Raw genomic sequence first — 13,612 nt, forward strand, 5'->3', positions numbered from 1 at the left:
CCCAAGTTCTGCCTTCTACCACTAATCTTCTCTTCTTCACTGGTCCCCATTTCACAAACTGACAGAAATTTCACCAGTGCTCAGGGCTGTCAATCCACACAAGCCCTTTCCGGTGTCTGGCTGAGCCACGGGTCCTACCTTAGCTCCCTGAGCCTGGGTAGACATTTCTCAACCACCGAGCTGCAGTGTTAAGGCCTCACCAGCAGACCTCCCACCTTCACACAAGGTCTGCTCTCACAACTCCTGGAGTCTGAGGCTTCTGGTTACATACTATCACCTGCTGAACACCTAAAGAAAACCCTGTATGCTGAACATCTCATCTCAAGAATACGATGTAAGTATAATGTAAAAAAACCTAGAAAACCCACACCCCGACTCTGCAGAGGAGAACCAGCAGAGGCTCACAAAGACTTCTGAACAAACCCTGTTAAAGCAAGTTAAAGACAGAAAGTAATCTGAACAAGTGGTCGCTCTGAAAAACCCTTGACCGAAAAAATACGCTGCGAGAAAAGAGCATGGGAAGTTGTTTTTCTGACTTTTAGTCAACAACAACCAAGGAGACAGAGAGACAAACATTAAAATAAAAACTGCAATACAGAGAAATCTACCTAAAAGAATTTATACTTACCAGAAGTTAGTACCAGTGCTGCTTTTCTTTCAGAATTAACATCCTAGAGCCTGAAGCAAGACATACTACTGAAGCGACTATCAACACTTTTCTGGGCCCTTCCCCCCAGGGACTGGGGGTCATCAGCAGAGACACACAGGACCATGTCATGCTTGCACTCACGCTGCTGGTGCACCCGGAGACAGCGGCCAAGAACTGTGGCCTGCAGACCTTCAAGCTAGCAGTCAGCTCAGAAGAAAAATAACGAGTTTCAGTGTCAATGCCCAGCCACAGGAAAATAACTTTAAACGGGAAGCCATAACTAAAACCTGCAAATCAGGTTCTGGAAAATCTGGACACCCTCAATTGGTACACGAGCATTTGTGATATAGAACGTACGTACGTTTCTCTGGGAAGAGGGTTCTCCCGTGACCCAGAAAAGGTTAAGAGCCACAGTGCCCAACAAAACAAAACCAAGGACACGTCACTGTAACGAAAATGTTAACAACGGTGGGGCGCCTGGGTGGCTCAGTCGGTTAAGCGACCGACTTCGGGCTCAGGTCACGATCTCGCGGTCTGTGAGTTTGAGCCCCACGTCGGGCTGGGTGCTGACAGCTCAGAGCCTGGGGGCCTGTTTCGGATTCTGTGTCTCCTCCTCTCTCTGCCCCTCCCCTGCTCATGCTGTGTCTCTCTCTCAAAAATAAACATTAAAAAAAAAAAATGTTAACAATGAACTGATGTAACACACTCCTCGCTCCCTCTCCCCGAGTGCCAACGCACTGATGAAGTGACCTCCTCAAACGGAGCAAAAGCCCCACACCTGACCCTGGAACAGCAGGAGGAAGACACACGGTTTGCCGCTGGGGTGAGAAAACCCGACCTAACAAAATCACAACAGTCCGACATGAGCGTGTGTGTTTCCTGTGGATCCCGAAGACTGCCGTGGGCAGTGAGAACCTTCTACAGCCAGAAGAGCGGCTAGACTCACGGCGTCACTTTTTAAAAGACAGCTACGCAAACACCCTCCGCCCCGCAGCCGGACCCTCCTGGCTGTCACGGCCGCTCGCCCCCCTTTCACGCTGCCTGTGCTATTCCAACCAGCACTGAAGGAAAACCGCTCGCTGGGAACCGTCCCACCAAATCGCATCGGGACGCAGTTCCACTTCGTGGTGACTCCCTTCTACTGTCTGGTTTACTAACGTGAAGTGAGTGTCCCGCGACTGACCGCAGGGTCGGGAGGACAGTGTTCGCCACACGCGAAGCCGTCCTCCTCCCGCTGGAACAGGCACACACGGCAGCCCGGACGGTCCCAGGAGAAACTGGGCCGTTTTCCTGCGGAGCCAGCCTGACTCGACGGACGGTACGTCACTTAACACGGGTTTTAAACTGGAGCCAACACACAGACGTCTGGGTCAACTGTTAGTGTTTCACAACAAGAAAGCAAAGTCATCAACAATGACGACAAAAGCCTGAGACTCTGAAGCTCAATTTTGAGCCTGTAATGGGTCACTGTGAGTGCAGTCCCTGGTCTTGAGGGAATACTCACTATCCGTGGCTGCTAGGGCTGCTTCCGGACAGAAGGTTAAGAAGAACTAACGGCAGGCAGGTGTGGGGGAGAAGCAATTTAGAACAATAAAAACGGAAACAACTGAGCGACTCGGCCTGAAGGAACGAGATGCAAAATAGACACAAATGGAGTGAGAATTTCCGCAGCCAGCGCTGCTGGGTCAAGGGCCGCACACAGATCAACGCGTGTGGTTCGTTCCGCAACCCTGCAGTCGGGCGCGGCACTATCCCGATTTACAGATAAGGAAACAGGAGCACAGACACACGCCCCAAAAAGCACCGCCCCGGAGCGCACCTCCCCGATCAGCAAGCTGCACCGGATGCGGGGGCTTCGACCGAGATGTCCTTCGTGCTCCCCAGACGAGACTGTGCTCCTAAGGCCACAGGCACCGAGGCCCGGCGCCGCACGCGTGCTCTGGAGGAAGCCCGACCTCGGCTGCCTGACATCAGCTACCCTGAGAAACGGGGCTCATGCTTCTATCCTACAGATGCAGAAACAAAGAGGGGCAAAGCACCTATGGCTGACCCCCAAATGATGCAGGCGATGGGGTGCTGACCCTCACCCAGGCGAAAATCAACACAGAACTTTTGACTCCCCCCGAAACTGAACCGCTAACAGCCTACAGTTGACAGGAAGTCCCACTGATAAGAACAGGTGATTAACATATATTTTGCAGGTTACACATTATTTGTACATATATAAATATACGTGTATGTGTACACACATACATACGTACACACACACACACACACACACAGCGTTGTCACAATAAAGCTGGAGCAAAGGAAACGTTATGAACAGAACCCTGAGAGAAAATACAGACATGACACCGTGCTGTATTTCTCAAAAAGAACTGTGTATAAGTGGACCCACGCCGTTCAAACTGTGCTGTTCAAAGGTTCGCTGCATGTCCAAAGTATATTTAAATAGCAAGTGAGATATGGAATCTGGGTTTCAGCTCAAGTTCATCTCACTAAAAAGCTGGAGTTGTTTCTGTTCAGGCAGGCCCCAGGCATCCAGTCATTAGTCAGGAATGATGGTGAACTCTGGTATCATGTAGGTACTTGAGATGCTTTGTTCTGTATATAAACACAAAGCAAGATTTCTCGACCGTAGCACTACTGACATTGGGGTTGGAAAAGTCCTTGTTTGGGGGCTGCCCTCGTACAACATAGGAAGTTGAGCGGCATCCCCACTGGCCACGTATCAGGTACTGCGGCCCAGGGGCTAATTCTTAAGCTACAGAGAAAGGGGAAACTTGAGGCCAGAGTCACTCCCTCGTCTCAGCTCCAGAGGGAACCACGACACCGACTCTGACCTGTCGGACGGCTGTTCGACGGGAAACGAAAGATAACGCCAGCTGAAATGCCAAAACTAAGAAAGGAGTAACCAGGTGTAATTCAAATGTTCACAACCTTGGGGCGCCTGGGTGGCGCAGTCGGTTAAGCGTCCGACTTCAGCCAGGTCACGATCTCGCGGTCCGTGAGTTCGAGCCCTGCGTCAGGCTCTGGGCTGATGGCTCGGAGCCTGGAGCCTGTTTCCGATTCTGTGTCTCCCTCTCTCTCTGCCCCTCCCCCATTCATGCTCTGTCTCTCTCTGTCCCAAAAATAAATAAAAAACGTTGAAAAAAAAAAAAATTAAAAAAAAAAATGTTCACAACCTTACACACCTTTTTATAGAACGCTTTCACTTAGAACTAATTAAAATTAATATATGGCACACTTTGAAAGACACCAAAAACTCAGCTTTATGAATTAGTAAATTAACTGCCACTATGATTTAGTAAAATACATGTGAATATATATGTGGAGAATCCACAAAGAGCCTTTCCTTTTCTTGGAAAATTTATACACGGAGCACCTTTTCGTATTAGATACATTTTAAAGCTTCTAAAGTTCCACTGTAAGCTTTCCTTTTCAGAAAAGTTTGGTGACTCTCCCGATCCAAGAACAAGCACTGCTCACATCCACACCGGCCACTGATGAAGTCAGACCCACTCAAACCGTACTTCAGTGATACTCTGAACAAAGAGAGACAGTGGACTGGAATCGCAACGCCTTTTAACTGAAAAAGCGCAACGTTTAAGCATCCGTAATAAAAGGTGAAGTAAACACTTCCGCTATCGATTTCCCTTTCCTTCTCACTCTTCAACGTACATTTAGGCGGTAACCAGCCACTCACCTGGATGACCTTATAGAAGTAGGCGTACTGCCGGGCTGTGTTCTTATACTGGCTGAAGACATCATGTATGGCTTGTGTGGACTGAAGGTCCCGAACTTCATCCTCTTCAAAGTAGAGAGGAGTGTCATATTCGCTGGGGAGGGTCTGAATGTAGGGCTGCCAGAAAGAGTTAGGGTCGGCTCGCTCACACAGCAGATGAAAGGCCAGTGTGATATTTCCCATAGCTTGAAGAATCCGGTCTTGAGAATATAAGGGCCCTGAATTAACCCAGACGTTAACAGCGTTAAGTTCCACAAAGTGCCTTAAAAGGTATTCATTCAAAATATATATTCAAGGTACAGAAATAACCGGAAAGCCTTGTAATATTTAAGTTAACATGCACCTTCCTTCCGAAGATTAAAAGCATGGAAAACAGTACGAATTTGGTGGACTATTTCACTAGTTTGAGAAAACATCCAAATACCGTCCTTAGAACTACAAAATAAAATTTCATATTTTTATCGTTTGTACTTTGCCTTGAACGAGTCAGAAATTATTCTCACCCAACACTGAATTTTTAGCAGATTCAACGGTCATTAGTAATTTTCGTGGAACCCACAAAAATAATTCTTCTGCCTAGGAGGAAAAAAAATAAGAAAATCATAGAATCATCAAAACATGTAACAATCGTCAGCCCAAACTTCATCTATGTTCAGAAACCCAATTACACAGGAAATACTATTGAAGGCTGCATATTAGCACTTCATTTTTAATCATCAAATATGTTTTTAAATGTAAGCATTTATGGTGCAAACAAATAGAAGCAGGGTTTAAAATCCTAACTTCCAACAGAAACACTGACTTTACATACTGAGAAAACAAATAAAAAATGGGACTTTCAACTTTATGGCAAACATAGCGATTTGGGGTGGCACACAAAACTCTTAATTCTTTGCGGTACTTTTTTTTTTTTAATTTTTTTTTTTTTTAACGTTTATTTATTTTTGAGACAGAGAGAGACAGAGCATGAACAGGGGAGGGGCAGAGAGAGAGGGAGACACAGAATCTGAAACAGGTTCCAGGCTCTGAGCCGTCAGCACAGAGCCCGACGCGGGGCTCGAACTCACGGACCGCGAGACCGTGACCTGAGCCGAAGTCGGCCGCTTAACCGACTGAGCCACCCAGGCGCCCCACTTTGCTGTACTTTTAAGTTCTAAAAACAAAACAAACAAAAATTTCTCTCTCCAACAAAAACTTGACTCTGTCAATATGAATTGTTCTTGCCATTGAATTTCTGAGGCCAGAGTAACATTCCTTTCTCTGCATGCTTGTCTTTAAGAAGCACAATGAGAGGTGCCTGGGTGGCTCAGTCAATGAAGCATCTGACTTCAGTTCAGGTCATGATCTCACAGTTCGTTGGGTCAAGCCCTGCGTCGGGCTCTGTGCTGACAGCTCAGAGCCTGGAGCCTGCTTCGGATTCTGTGTCTCCCTCTTTCTCTGCCCCTACCCTGCTCACGCTCCGTCTCTCTCTCTCTCTCTCTCTCAAAAATGAATAAATGTTAAAAAAAATAATAATAATAATAATAATAGAAATAAAGCACAATGATAACCAGCAAACACACAAGTCCCTAAGACATGTTTTGGTTTACTGAATTTCTTCTCCAAAGCGTTACCTCATCCTTTGCCAGCACGTGAGGTCTCTTTTTGGTACGTTCTGCATACGTATCCATGTTGCTTAAAACATGCACATAGCAGTGCCCTGACTGCGGTAATGACATGGGTGTATGCTTATGTCCAACCCATCAAAATGTAAGCATTAGATACGTGCAGTTTTTTTAATCAATTAGACCTCAATAAAACTTAAAAAAATGCACACAGTGAAAACAGACCGCAGCTAAGATACTCGGGGTGGCATCTATACAAATGATGTTTCTCCTCTGATGCGAGAGAAGACTGTGCGACACCCTGGTTACTAGGGGCCTCCGCCCAATGTCAACCATTTAACTATGTTTCTGTGTGTCTCCTTCCTTACTATAGATTACAAGCATCATGAAGGAAGAGACCTTGGGATTTTTTTTTTTTCCTTTGGAAGGCTGGTATGATAACGAGCAAGGGAGGATTCACATACTACACATTTAATAGTGTCAAATAAACCAGTCTACGCTGTATCACTGTATCAATGAAGGCTAACTACAACTTGACCAAAAATGTTGCCTGAGGTTTGAGGGGCCCGAATAAGTAACAGTCACTTCCTCCATGCACGTTCTGAACCCACTGAGAGAGACACAAGACTACAACAGATGGTCACCCAAAATATCACCTACTGAATCCCAGAATTAGACAGACTCCCCCACCTAGTTCCAGGCAGAACTGGAGCCCCACGGGCCTCCCCACGTGCCGCCTGCCCCTGTAAAGCTTACATAGTGGAGAGAGCACAGCGGAAGGGATGCACGTGGGCAAGCGGCTCCCACCAAGAAAGAGGCCACGGCCAGCTCCTTCGCCCCAAGTCATCAGGTTAAGCTATGCCTCCTGAGAGAGGCGAGTGAGGGGCAGAGAGAGGCTGGGAATGTCGGGGTGCAGCTGCTGCCTTCTTCTGGAAGGAAGGACCCAGAGCAGGGGAAAAGCATTTGTCCCTTTGAGCAGACTGTCCTGCCCTTCCTCCTTCCCGTTCAGCTCTGGCCGTGAGGCTTCAGCAGGTGGCACCACCAAGCACTCAGTCACCTTCGCCAGAAAACCAGTAAGCACCCGACACTGCCCGCCCTCCGCCCCACAGCCACTCTATCGCAGGCCCTGTGGGCTCCCCCTCCTAACCAACCTGAGCCCACATCCTTCCGTTCAAGTCTCGAACTCCTTTGAGACTTGTTCTGTGACCTCCTAACAGGGGCTCTGAAACATGAACTGACTTGCCCCAGGTCACTGGTTAGCAGCGCGGCTCCCAGGGGGGACAGACAGGAAGGGGCTGCCTCGAACACGGGCAAGGCTCTTCCGGGCCACCGGTCAGCCTGGAGACCCCGCAGCAGGTCACGGAGTGCTGGCGGTAGGCTGCCTGTTCGCCTAAGAGGTCAGGGCAAGCCCAGACACCTGACCGCACGTCTCGTCCCCGCACGGCAGCACAGTCCAAGCACACGGAGGGCCCCCCGGACGAAGGGATCAAAACTCACCTTGATGTCTCTTGTTGCTCTCAAACCAAAGCCCTCTTCTTTGAAGTTGACCATTTCAAAACCCTCGACAGAGGCTCCATTTTCAGAGGCCCACTTCATTAGGTCGGGAAAGTAGTCTTCTCTTTTTCCATCAAAAGTAACAGACAGACCTGTATCAATTCCATGTGTTAGAAAACAAGAGCTACGTTTAGGATCTATGGTTATTCCTTCTGCTCTCGGAAACTAAAAAAACACACACTGGAAATAGTGATAACGCTCCAATCTTGAAGTCAAAACTCATCACCAGAGACAGGTGGTCACCACACCTACAGAGGTGACCATTTTGTAATGTATGGAATATCCAATCCCTATGTCACACGCCTGACACTAATACGATATCACGTCAGTTATGCTTTAGTGAAAAACTTTAAAAAGAAAAGCTTAAAAAATAGACAAATTGGCTTAAAATTTTTTAAGTACAGTAAATTGGAAAAGGCGGAATTCATACAATGTTCTCGGATTACAGCATAATCAAATTGGAAATCAACAAAAGGAAAAGATCTCGAAAATCCCCAAATAGTTGGAAGTTAAATGGGACACTTCTAAATAACACACGGGCAAAAGGAGAAATCACAAGGAAAGAAAAACAGAACAAACCTAATCACCGAACAGTCCCAGTACATAACCTGACCAGTGACAAAGAGGCGCGTTACGCCCCTAGCCCCTGGCGGTTACAGGGATGCCCTTGCTGTCACAGGACTGCTGACTGAGGAGCTGCAGGAGGCGAGGCACTGGCAGGGGGCGCAGGGGCTTCACCACCTCAGACGTAAGAGCAGCCCCCCCACCCCGAGTGCAGCGTGCCAGGTCTCATCCGCAGCTTTGCTTTAGCAAAATTCCCAGGGAGACAGAAATCGGCAGCTGGCACGGGCACAGGAGGCGCGTGTAGGGCTGGGCGCTACAGGCCTGGTCCTCAGAACGCAGGACCAGACGGTCTTGCACAATTCTGTCCAATGATCTGCATGAGGTGGACCGTACGTATCACCACAAATAAAACAAATGTAACACCGTGTTTCTAAAAATTCAAGTGGCCTGATACCATTTATGCAAATTTTGAAAATACCACTTACGACCATGTATTTTTATGGGGTTATGCGTGAAGTGGAAAAATATTCTCAGCAAAGACCAAGTCCAGAGGGCAAGAAGGGAAGGCGACAGAAGCATGGGGCTTCAGCTCTGACCGCAGCGTGTATTTCTCAAAAACAATGAAAACAAAACACAGGATGGAGGGAGGGACAGGGTCAGACCAGCAGGTGGCAAGGAGGGGGAACCCAGCTTGGGGGACTGATCCAGTCTGGGTGGGCGATTCTTCGGCGTTGTTATGTTATTTTTTGGCCTTTTCAGCATGTTTGAAATATTCAAAGACCTGAAGAGCCATGCTTTTTTCCAAAGCCGGGAAGAACCACTATTTGATGAATAAAGGGAGAAGAACGGGAGCTTCGAAAACGTCAGGAGCAAGGCGTGGAGTCCAGTCCAGGTGCCTGGAGTCACGTCACCGGGACACGGTCAATGGTCCCCTGGGTCTGTGAAGCAGGACGGCCGGGGTCCGTGCTGCACCACCGTGGACACGCAGGAGACTCGACTGTGTACGGACGCTCTCAGACAGAAGTCCCTCTTCGCTGAGAACTCAGAATGCTCTCACCTTCGTGTCAGTCGTAGTTAGCAGATTCTGCTGACAACAGACACTCAGGACGTATGAAACTTGTTCAGCTATCCACTGGGTGAACCAGGATCAGCACAGTCTACCACTTGGTGCAAATAAACACATTATAAAGGAACCTGTCACCATCTGGGGCCCGAGACCATCTAACCTAAAGCCCAGAGGTTCGCAGAATTACACAGGACAGCAGTGAAACTACCACCACGGAGAGCAAATAAAAAAACAAACCCTCTTCTGATTCACTTTCAGGGCAATGTACAAAAACGGGGTCTAAGAAGGTTCTTCTCACCCTTTAAAATGCACGCTCCTTGTGTTTTTCCCTGCTACCTCCCATGTGGCCCTGCATACCAATCTTTTATTTTTTGTGCTTTATAGAACTAAGACAATAGGCATATTGAATAGGCTTTTTCAAACTGACACTTGGCCCTGTCGCTGGCCTGGCTGAGAATCATTAAGACACCTGCTGAACACACCCTGTAAAAACACTGCTTTGGATATATAACTTCGCCTCTTATTTAACCAAGATCTGTTTGAGTTCATTGTTTGACTTCGATTAGTGCGTATTTGTGTGTTGATCACTCATGGCATTGTGTACCGACCTCAAACCCTAAAGGAAACACACTACAGAAAAACGGCTCTAAACAGAGATTTCATAAAATACAGACAAACAAAAGTCGTGTCACCTTAGCCCCTGCATATGAGCACTTTTCCCCTACAGCCGAACATTCTCACTCCTTCCAAAGCCGGCAGCCACACCTCAGAAATGGGAGAGGTCCTGGGACAGCTGCCCAGCGCATCTCTCCCTAACTCCGGGCCCGTTCGCAGTGACCTTCCGCAGGCAGGAATGACGCCGGGTCCTTCACTGCCCTCATAAGCTTTCTGACCTGTGCCAAGTCCCTCCACGATTTTATTCAAATACGATTACTGTTCTAGAAAATGTACCTTTTTGTTTTTTCCGTATTTTCTCGACGAGAGACCGGATCTGCACGTACTCCTCCCATTCCTTCCCCGGGCCGGGCGCGGGGCTACTGCACCCTGGAACACAAACGTCACGGCACTCAAACACCGTTTGCTTTCAACTTAGCCGGTCAGGCTTCAGCACAAAGAGGATTTGGGTTTTGTTGCCCCTGCTGCTTTACTTTTAATTTTTTTTTTAAGTTTATTCATTTATTTTGAGAGAGAACTGACAGAGAGGCAGAGAGGGAGAGCAGGGGAGGGGCAAAGGGGGGGGGGAGGGAGAGAGAGAGAATCCCAAGCAGGCTCCACGCTGCCAGTGCAGAACCCAACGTGGGGCTCAAACCCATTAACTGTGAGATCGTGACCTGAGCCGAAACCGAGAGCTGGACACTTAACTGACACCCACGTGTCCCTACCATTTTTTTAAAGTAGGCGTCATGCCCACCATGGGGCTTGAACTCACGTCCTCGAGGTCAAGGGTCGCACACTCCCCCCAGCTGAGCCAGTCAGGCACCCCCCTGCTGGCTCACTTTTGAAGGACAAAGTACCACGGCCACGATGATAACCGTGACAGGTGCAAATCAGGCGTACTTTTCAAAGCATATAAACCCTCTGAAACCATCCACACGCTTATCAACCTGGGGCCCCGAACCTAAGTGTGAGCACTGAACTTGCACTGACGGATGGTCCTCAGAATACAGCTGTGCGTGGGGAAACCTAAAAAGCTGGGCTATGATGCAAAGCACTTCCCTCTCCCTAAAAACTCTTCTAGGGGATTTAAAAAAAAAAAGGCAACCTTAAAAGTCAACGTTTCTTTCCAGTTAAGCCCTAGAACAGTGGCTGTCTGAAGGAACCCGTTAAATCGGACATAAGGACAATTACTCAACAAACATTTCACACCCGTGTGTAAGGCTCTATATTAAGCACGCTCCGGAGGAGTCACAAAAGAGACAGCACAGTCACTGCTGCGAAGGAAGCTGAGACTCTGCTGGAGCGGCCAGAAGCAAAAGGCAGCACTCGGACCGGTGCCGGGCGTTTCTGGAGGCTGTGCTCTGGGCACCCGGCCTGCCAGCGAGCTCCTTCCTCTTCAAACAACTGTAGGAGTTTCAAGGGAGCGCACTCTTCCCACGGCCACCCTCGTCCCCTGAGGAAACAGTGTCTGTGGTAAATAACACCGCCCAGCCCTAACCACGTTGACTCCTAACTCTTACGGCTAACCAATCACTCTCCCATCGGCAAACGCCGACGGAGGCCCCGGAACACGAGACAGGGCCTGTCCACAAGCTGCCCACCGTCCGGTGGGGGGACAGAGGAGGCAACGGGTCAGCACATCAGGGCTCTGCGGGGGCCCACGCTGTCCACAGGAGCGCCCAGGGTGGGACCTGACCCGACTCGCTTGGTACCTGCTGCTGGCAAAGGAGAGACAGTTAAGCGTGCGTTTGGGGTTTGGCCTGTCACATAATCTGAACATACGAGGAAAAGGAGGCAAACGTAGGTAGTTAATAGAGGGACCCCAGCCAAGTTTGAAACCTACATAGCACCAATTTAAATTCACAGTGAAAAAAGGAATTTACCAATTTATACTAACTTACTGAACCAAGTACAGGCACTTAATAGATACTTAATGTCCTTGAACCAAGAAATCGGAAAACTATGACCAAATCCCTAAAACTAAAGGGGAGCCATTCTGACAAGGGAGCAGAGTTCCAACGGTTTGCTCTCCGGGAGGCCCGCTGCACTGGCCTCGCACTGCTGTGGACCCCGAGGCTCACAGGGCTTACGCGGCCTGTCCACGGTGGTCGAGCTGGTCCCTGCCCACCGGGACCCAGGGGAGCCCCGGTTGTGGGCGGCTGCGCTAGAGAAGCTTCACGTACACGGTTTCACCAGGGCCTCATTCCTCCCTACCCGCTGCCAATATCCCAGGTTTATTACAGCAGGGGAGAGTGGGGGTCAGAGCAGTTCCAAAAGTTGCCCAGCTCACGTGGCTAATAAGCCAGGATTTGAACCCCAGCCTGTCCCACTTCCCGCCTCGCCAGCCCAGAGACTGACCCGTGTGGCCTGAGCATGCAGAGCGGAGAAGCCTCGCAGCCCCACGTGAGGGCGGGGAGGCCAGGGGGGAACTTACTCTGTAACAGCTCACTGGTCAGGTTCAAGGTTTCCTTCGGCGACACACTTGCTGTGGCACCAGTGCCCGATTTCTGCGTTTTCACTCGACTCTTCTTACCCATTTTCTGACTACAGAGAAGAGAGAGAAAAGGCAAAAAGCATTACGTTTCCAAAGAATCAAATCAAATAATGAAACACTGCACAGCAGCAGCCTAGCCTCAAGATGCTAACATTTTACTTCATGTGCGTCATATCCTCAAGTTTCCTTCCAGAAAAAGAGGTGTGACAAGTATTAGTATTTGGAGGCTCTCAAACAAACAAACAAACAAACAAACGAAAAAATCGCTTTACTTTCTGGAAGAAAAGTTCCTTCCTTTTCACCTACAAAAACCATAGTAGAAGCAAATGTTACTCCGGAACTTTTTCAAGTGACACAGATTTTACCGTGCACGCTCCAATGCTTACCCCCCGACACTACACAGAGAAAGATTTTGTATCCACACGTGTAACACAAACCACCATACAGGCGCAAAAACCTATATTCTCTCCCACTTTGCTTTAGAAGAATCATCGCCCGTTGGCAGCAACTGTATCCTGAGCGGTAGATTATGGACAAATGCTGAAGACGTTTGAGAGCTCAAAGACGCTTCGGAGAGGTACTCGAACGCTGCCATTCTGTTTCGCTGGAGAAGTCAAGCCCGGGGTTTTACCCCAGGAAAGTGACAGCAGCCCCCCGCTGGAACAAGGTCTCCCCGCGCCTCCCCCCACGAGCCTGGTAGCCTCTCACAGGTAGGAGACGTGACAACAGTCCACAGCAGGTGACACAGTGGGACACAAAAGCACCAACAGCATGCTGGGCACAGACTGTGAGAGGATGCTCGTCTGAAAACGCTTTAAAATTTTTTTTAATGTGTATTTTTGAGAGAGAGAGAGAGAGAGAGACAGAGCATGAGTGGGGGAGGAGCAGAGAGAGAGGGAGACACAGAATCCGAAGCAGGTTCCAGGCTCTGAGCTGTCAGCACAGAGCCCGGTGTGGGGCTCGAACCCACGAGCTGTGAGATCATGAAGTCGGACGCTTAACTGACTAAGCCGCCCAGGCGCCCCTGAAAACGCTTTATAACAAGGAGCCTCAAGATGTGCCTTGAAGAAAGTAAGGGATTGGGATGGGTGGGGCAATCCCAGGCAAGGGCAGGAATGAGGGAAGTCCGAGGGGGCCCCGGGGGGGGGGGGGGGGGGGGCGAACATGCCTGGCTGGAGAGGTGGCTCCCTGTGATCTCAGCACCCGCCCCCTGCCCCCACCATGAGTCGGCCACCTGAAGGAGGCTACAAGCGCCCTGAGGAGTCTGGCCCCGGCGTTC

At 49.2% G+C, this 13,612-nt stretch overlaps 1 protein-coding gene across 2 annotated transcripts in view; it reads right to left on the reverse strand.

Moving 5' to 3' along the window:
* SETD3 (SET domain containing 3, actin histidine methyltransferase) overlaps positions 1-13,612 on the reverse strand; it is an 81,128-nt gene that overhangs the window by 53,551 nt on the left and 13,965 nt on the right. For both annotated transcript variants that reach the window (XR_008417318.1, XM_053889784.1), the window contains exons 2-6: positions 12,274-12,383; positions 10,134-10,226; positions 7,496-7,644; positions 4,898-4,970; positions 4,356-4,612 (exon numbers count right to left, since the gene is read on the reverse strand). Coding sequence is in view for 1 of the 2 variants with exons in the window: in XM_053889784.1 (XP_053745759.1) it covers positions 4,356-4,612; positions 4,898-4,970; positions 7,496-7,644; positions 10,134-10,226; positions 12,274-12,376 (675 nt within the window). In the remaining variant the exon portion in view is untranslated. The remainder of the gene's footprint in view (positions 1-4,355; positions 4,613-4,897; positions 4,971-7,495; positions 7,645-10,133; positions 10,227-12,273; positions 12,384-13,612) is intronic.

The sequence above is a fragment of the Panthera pardus genome, unplaced genomic scaffold (genome assembly GCF_024362965.1).
Source record: "Panthera pardus isolate Hobbes unplaced genomic scaffold, ASM2436296v1 HiC_scaffold_24, whole genome shotgun sequence".
NCBI classification, from domain to species: Eukaryota; Metazoa; Chordata; class Mammalia; order Carnivora; family Felidae; genus Panthera; species Panthera pardus.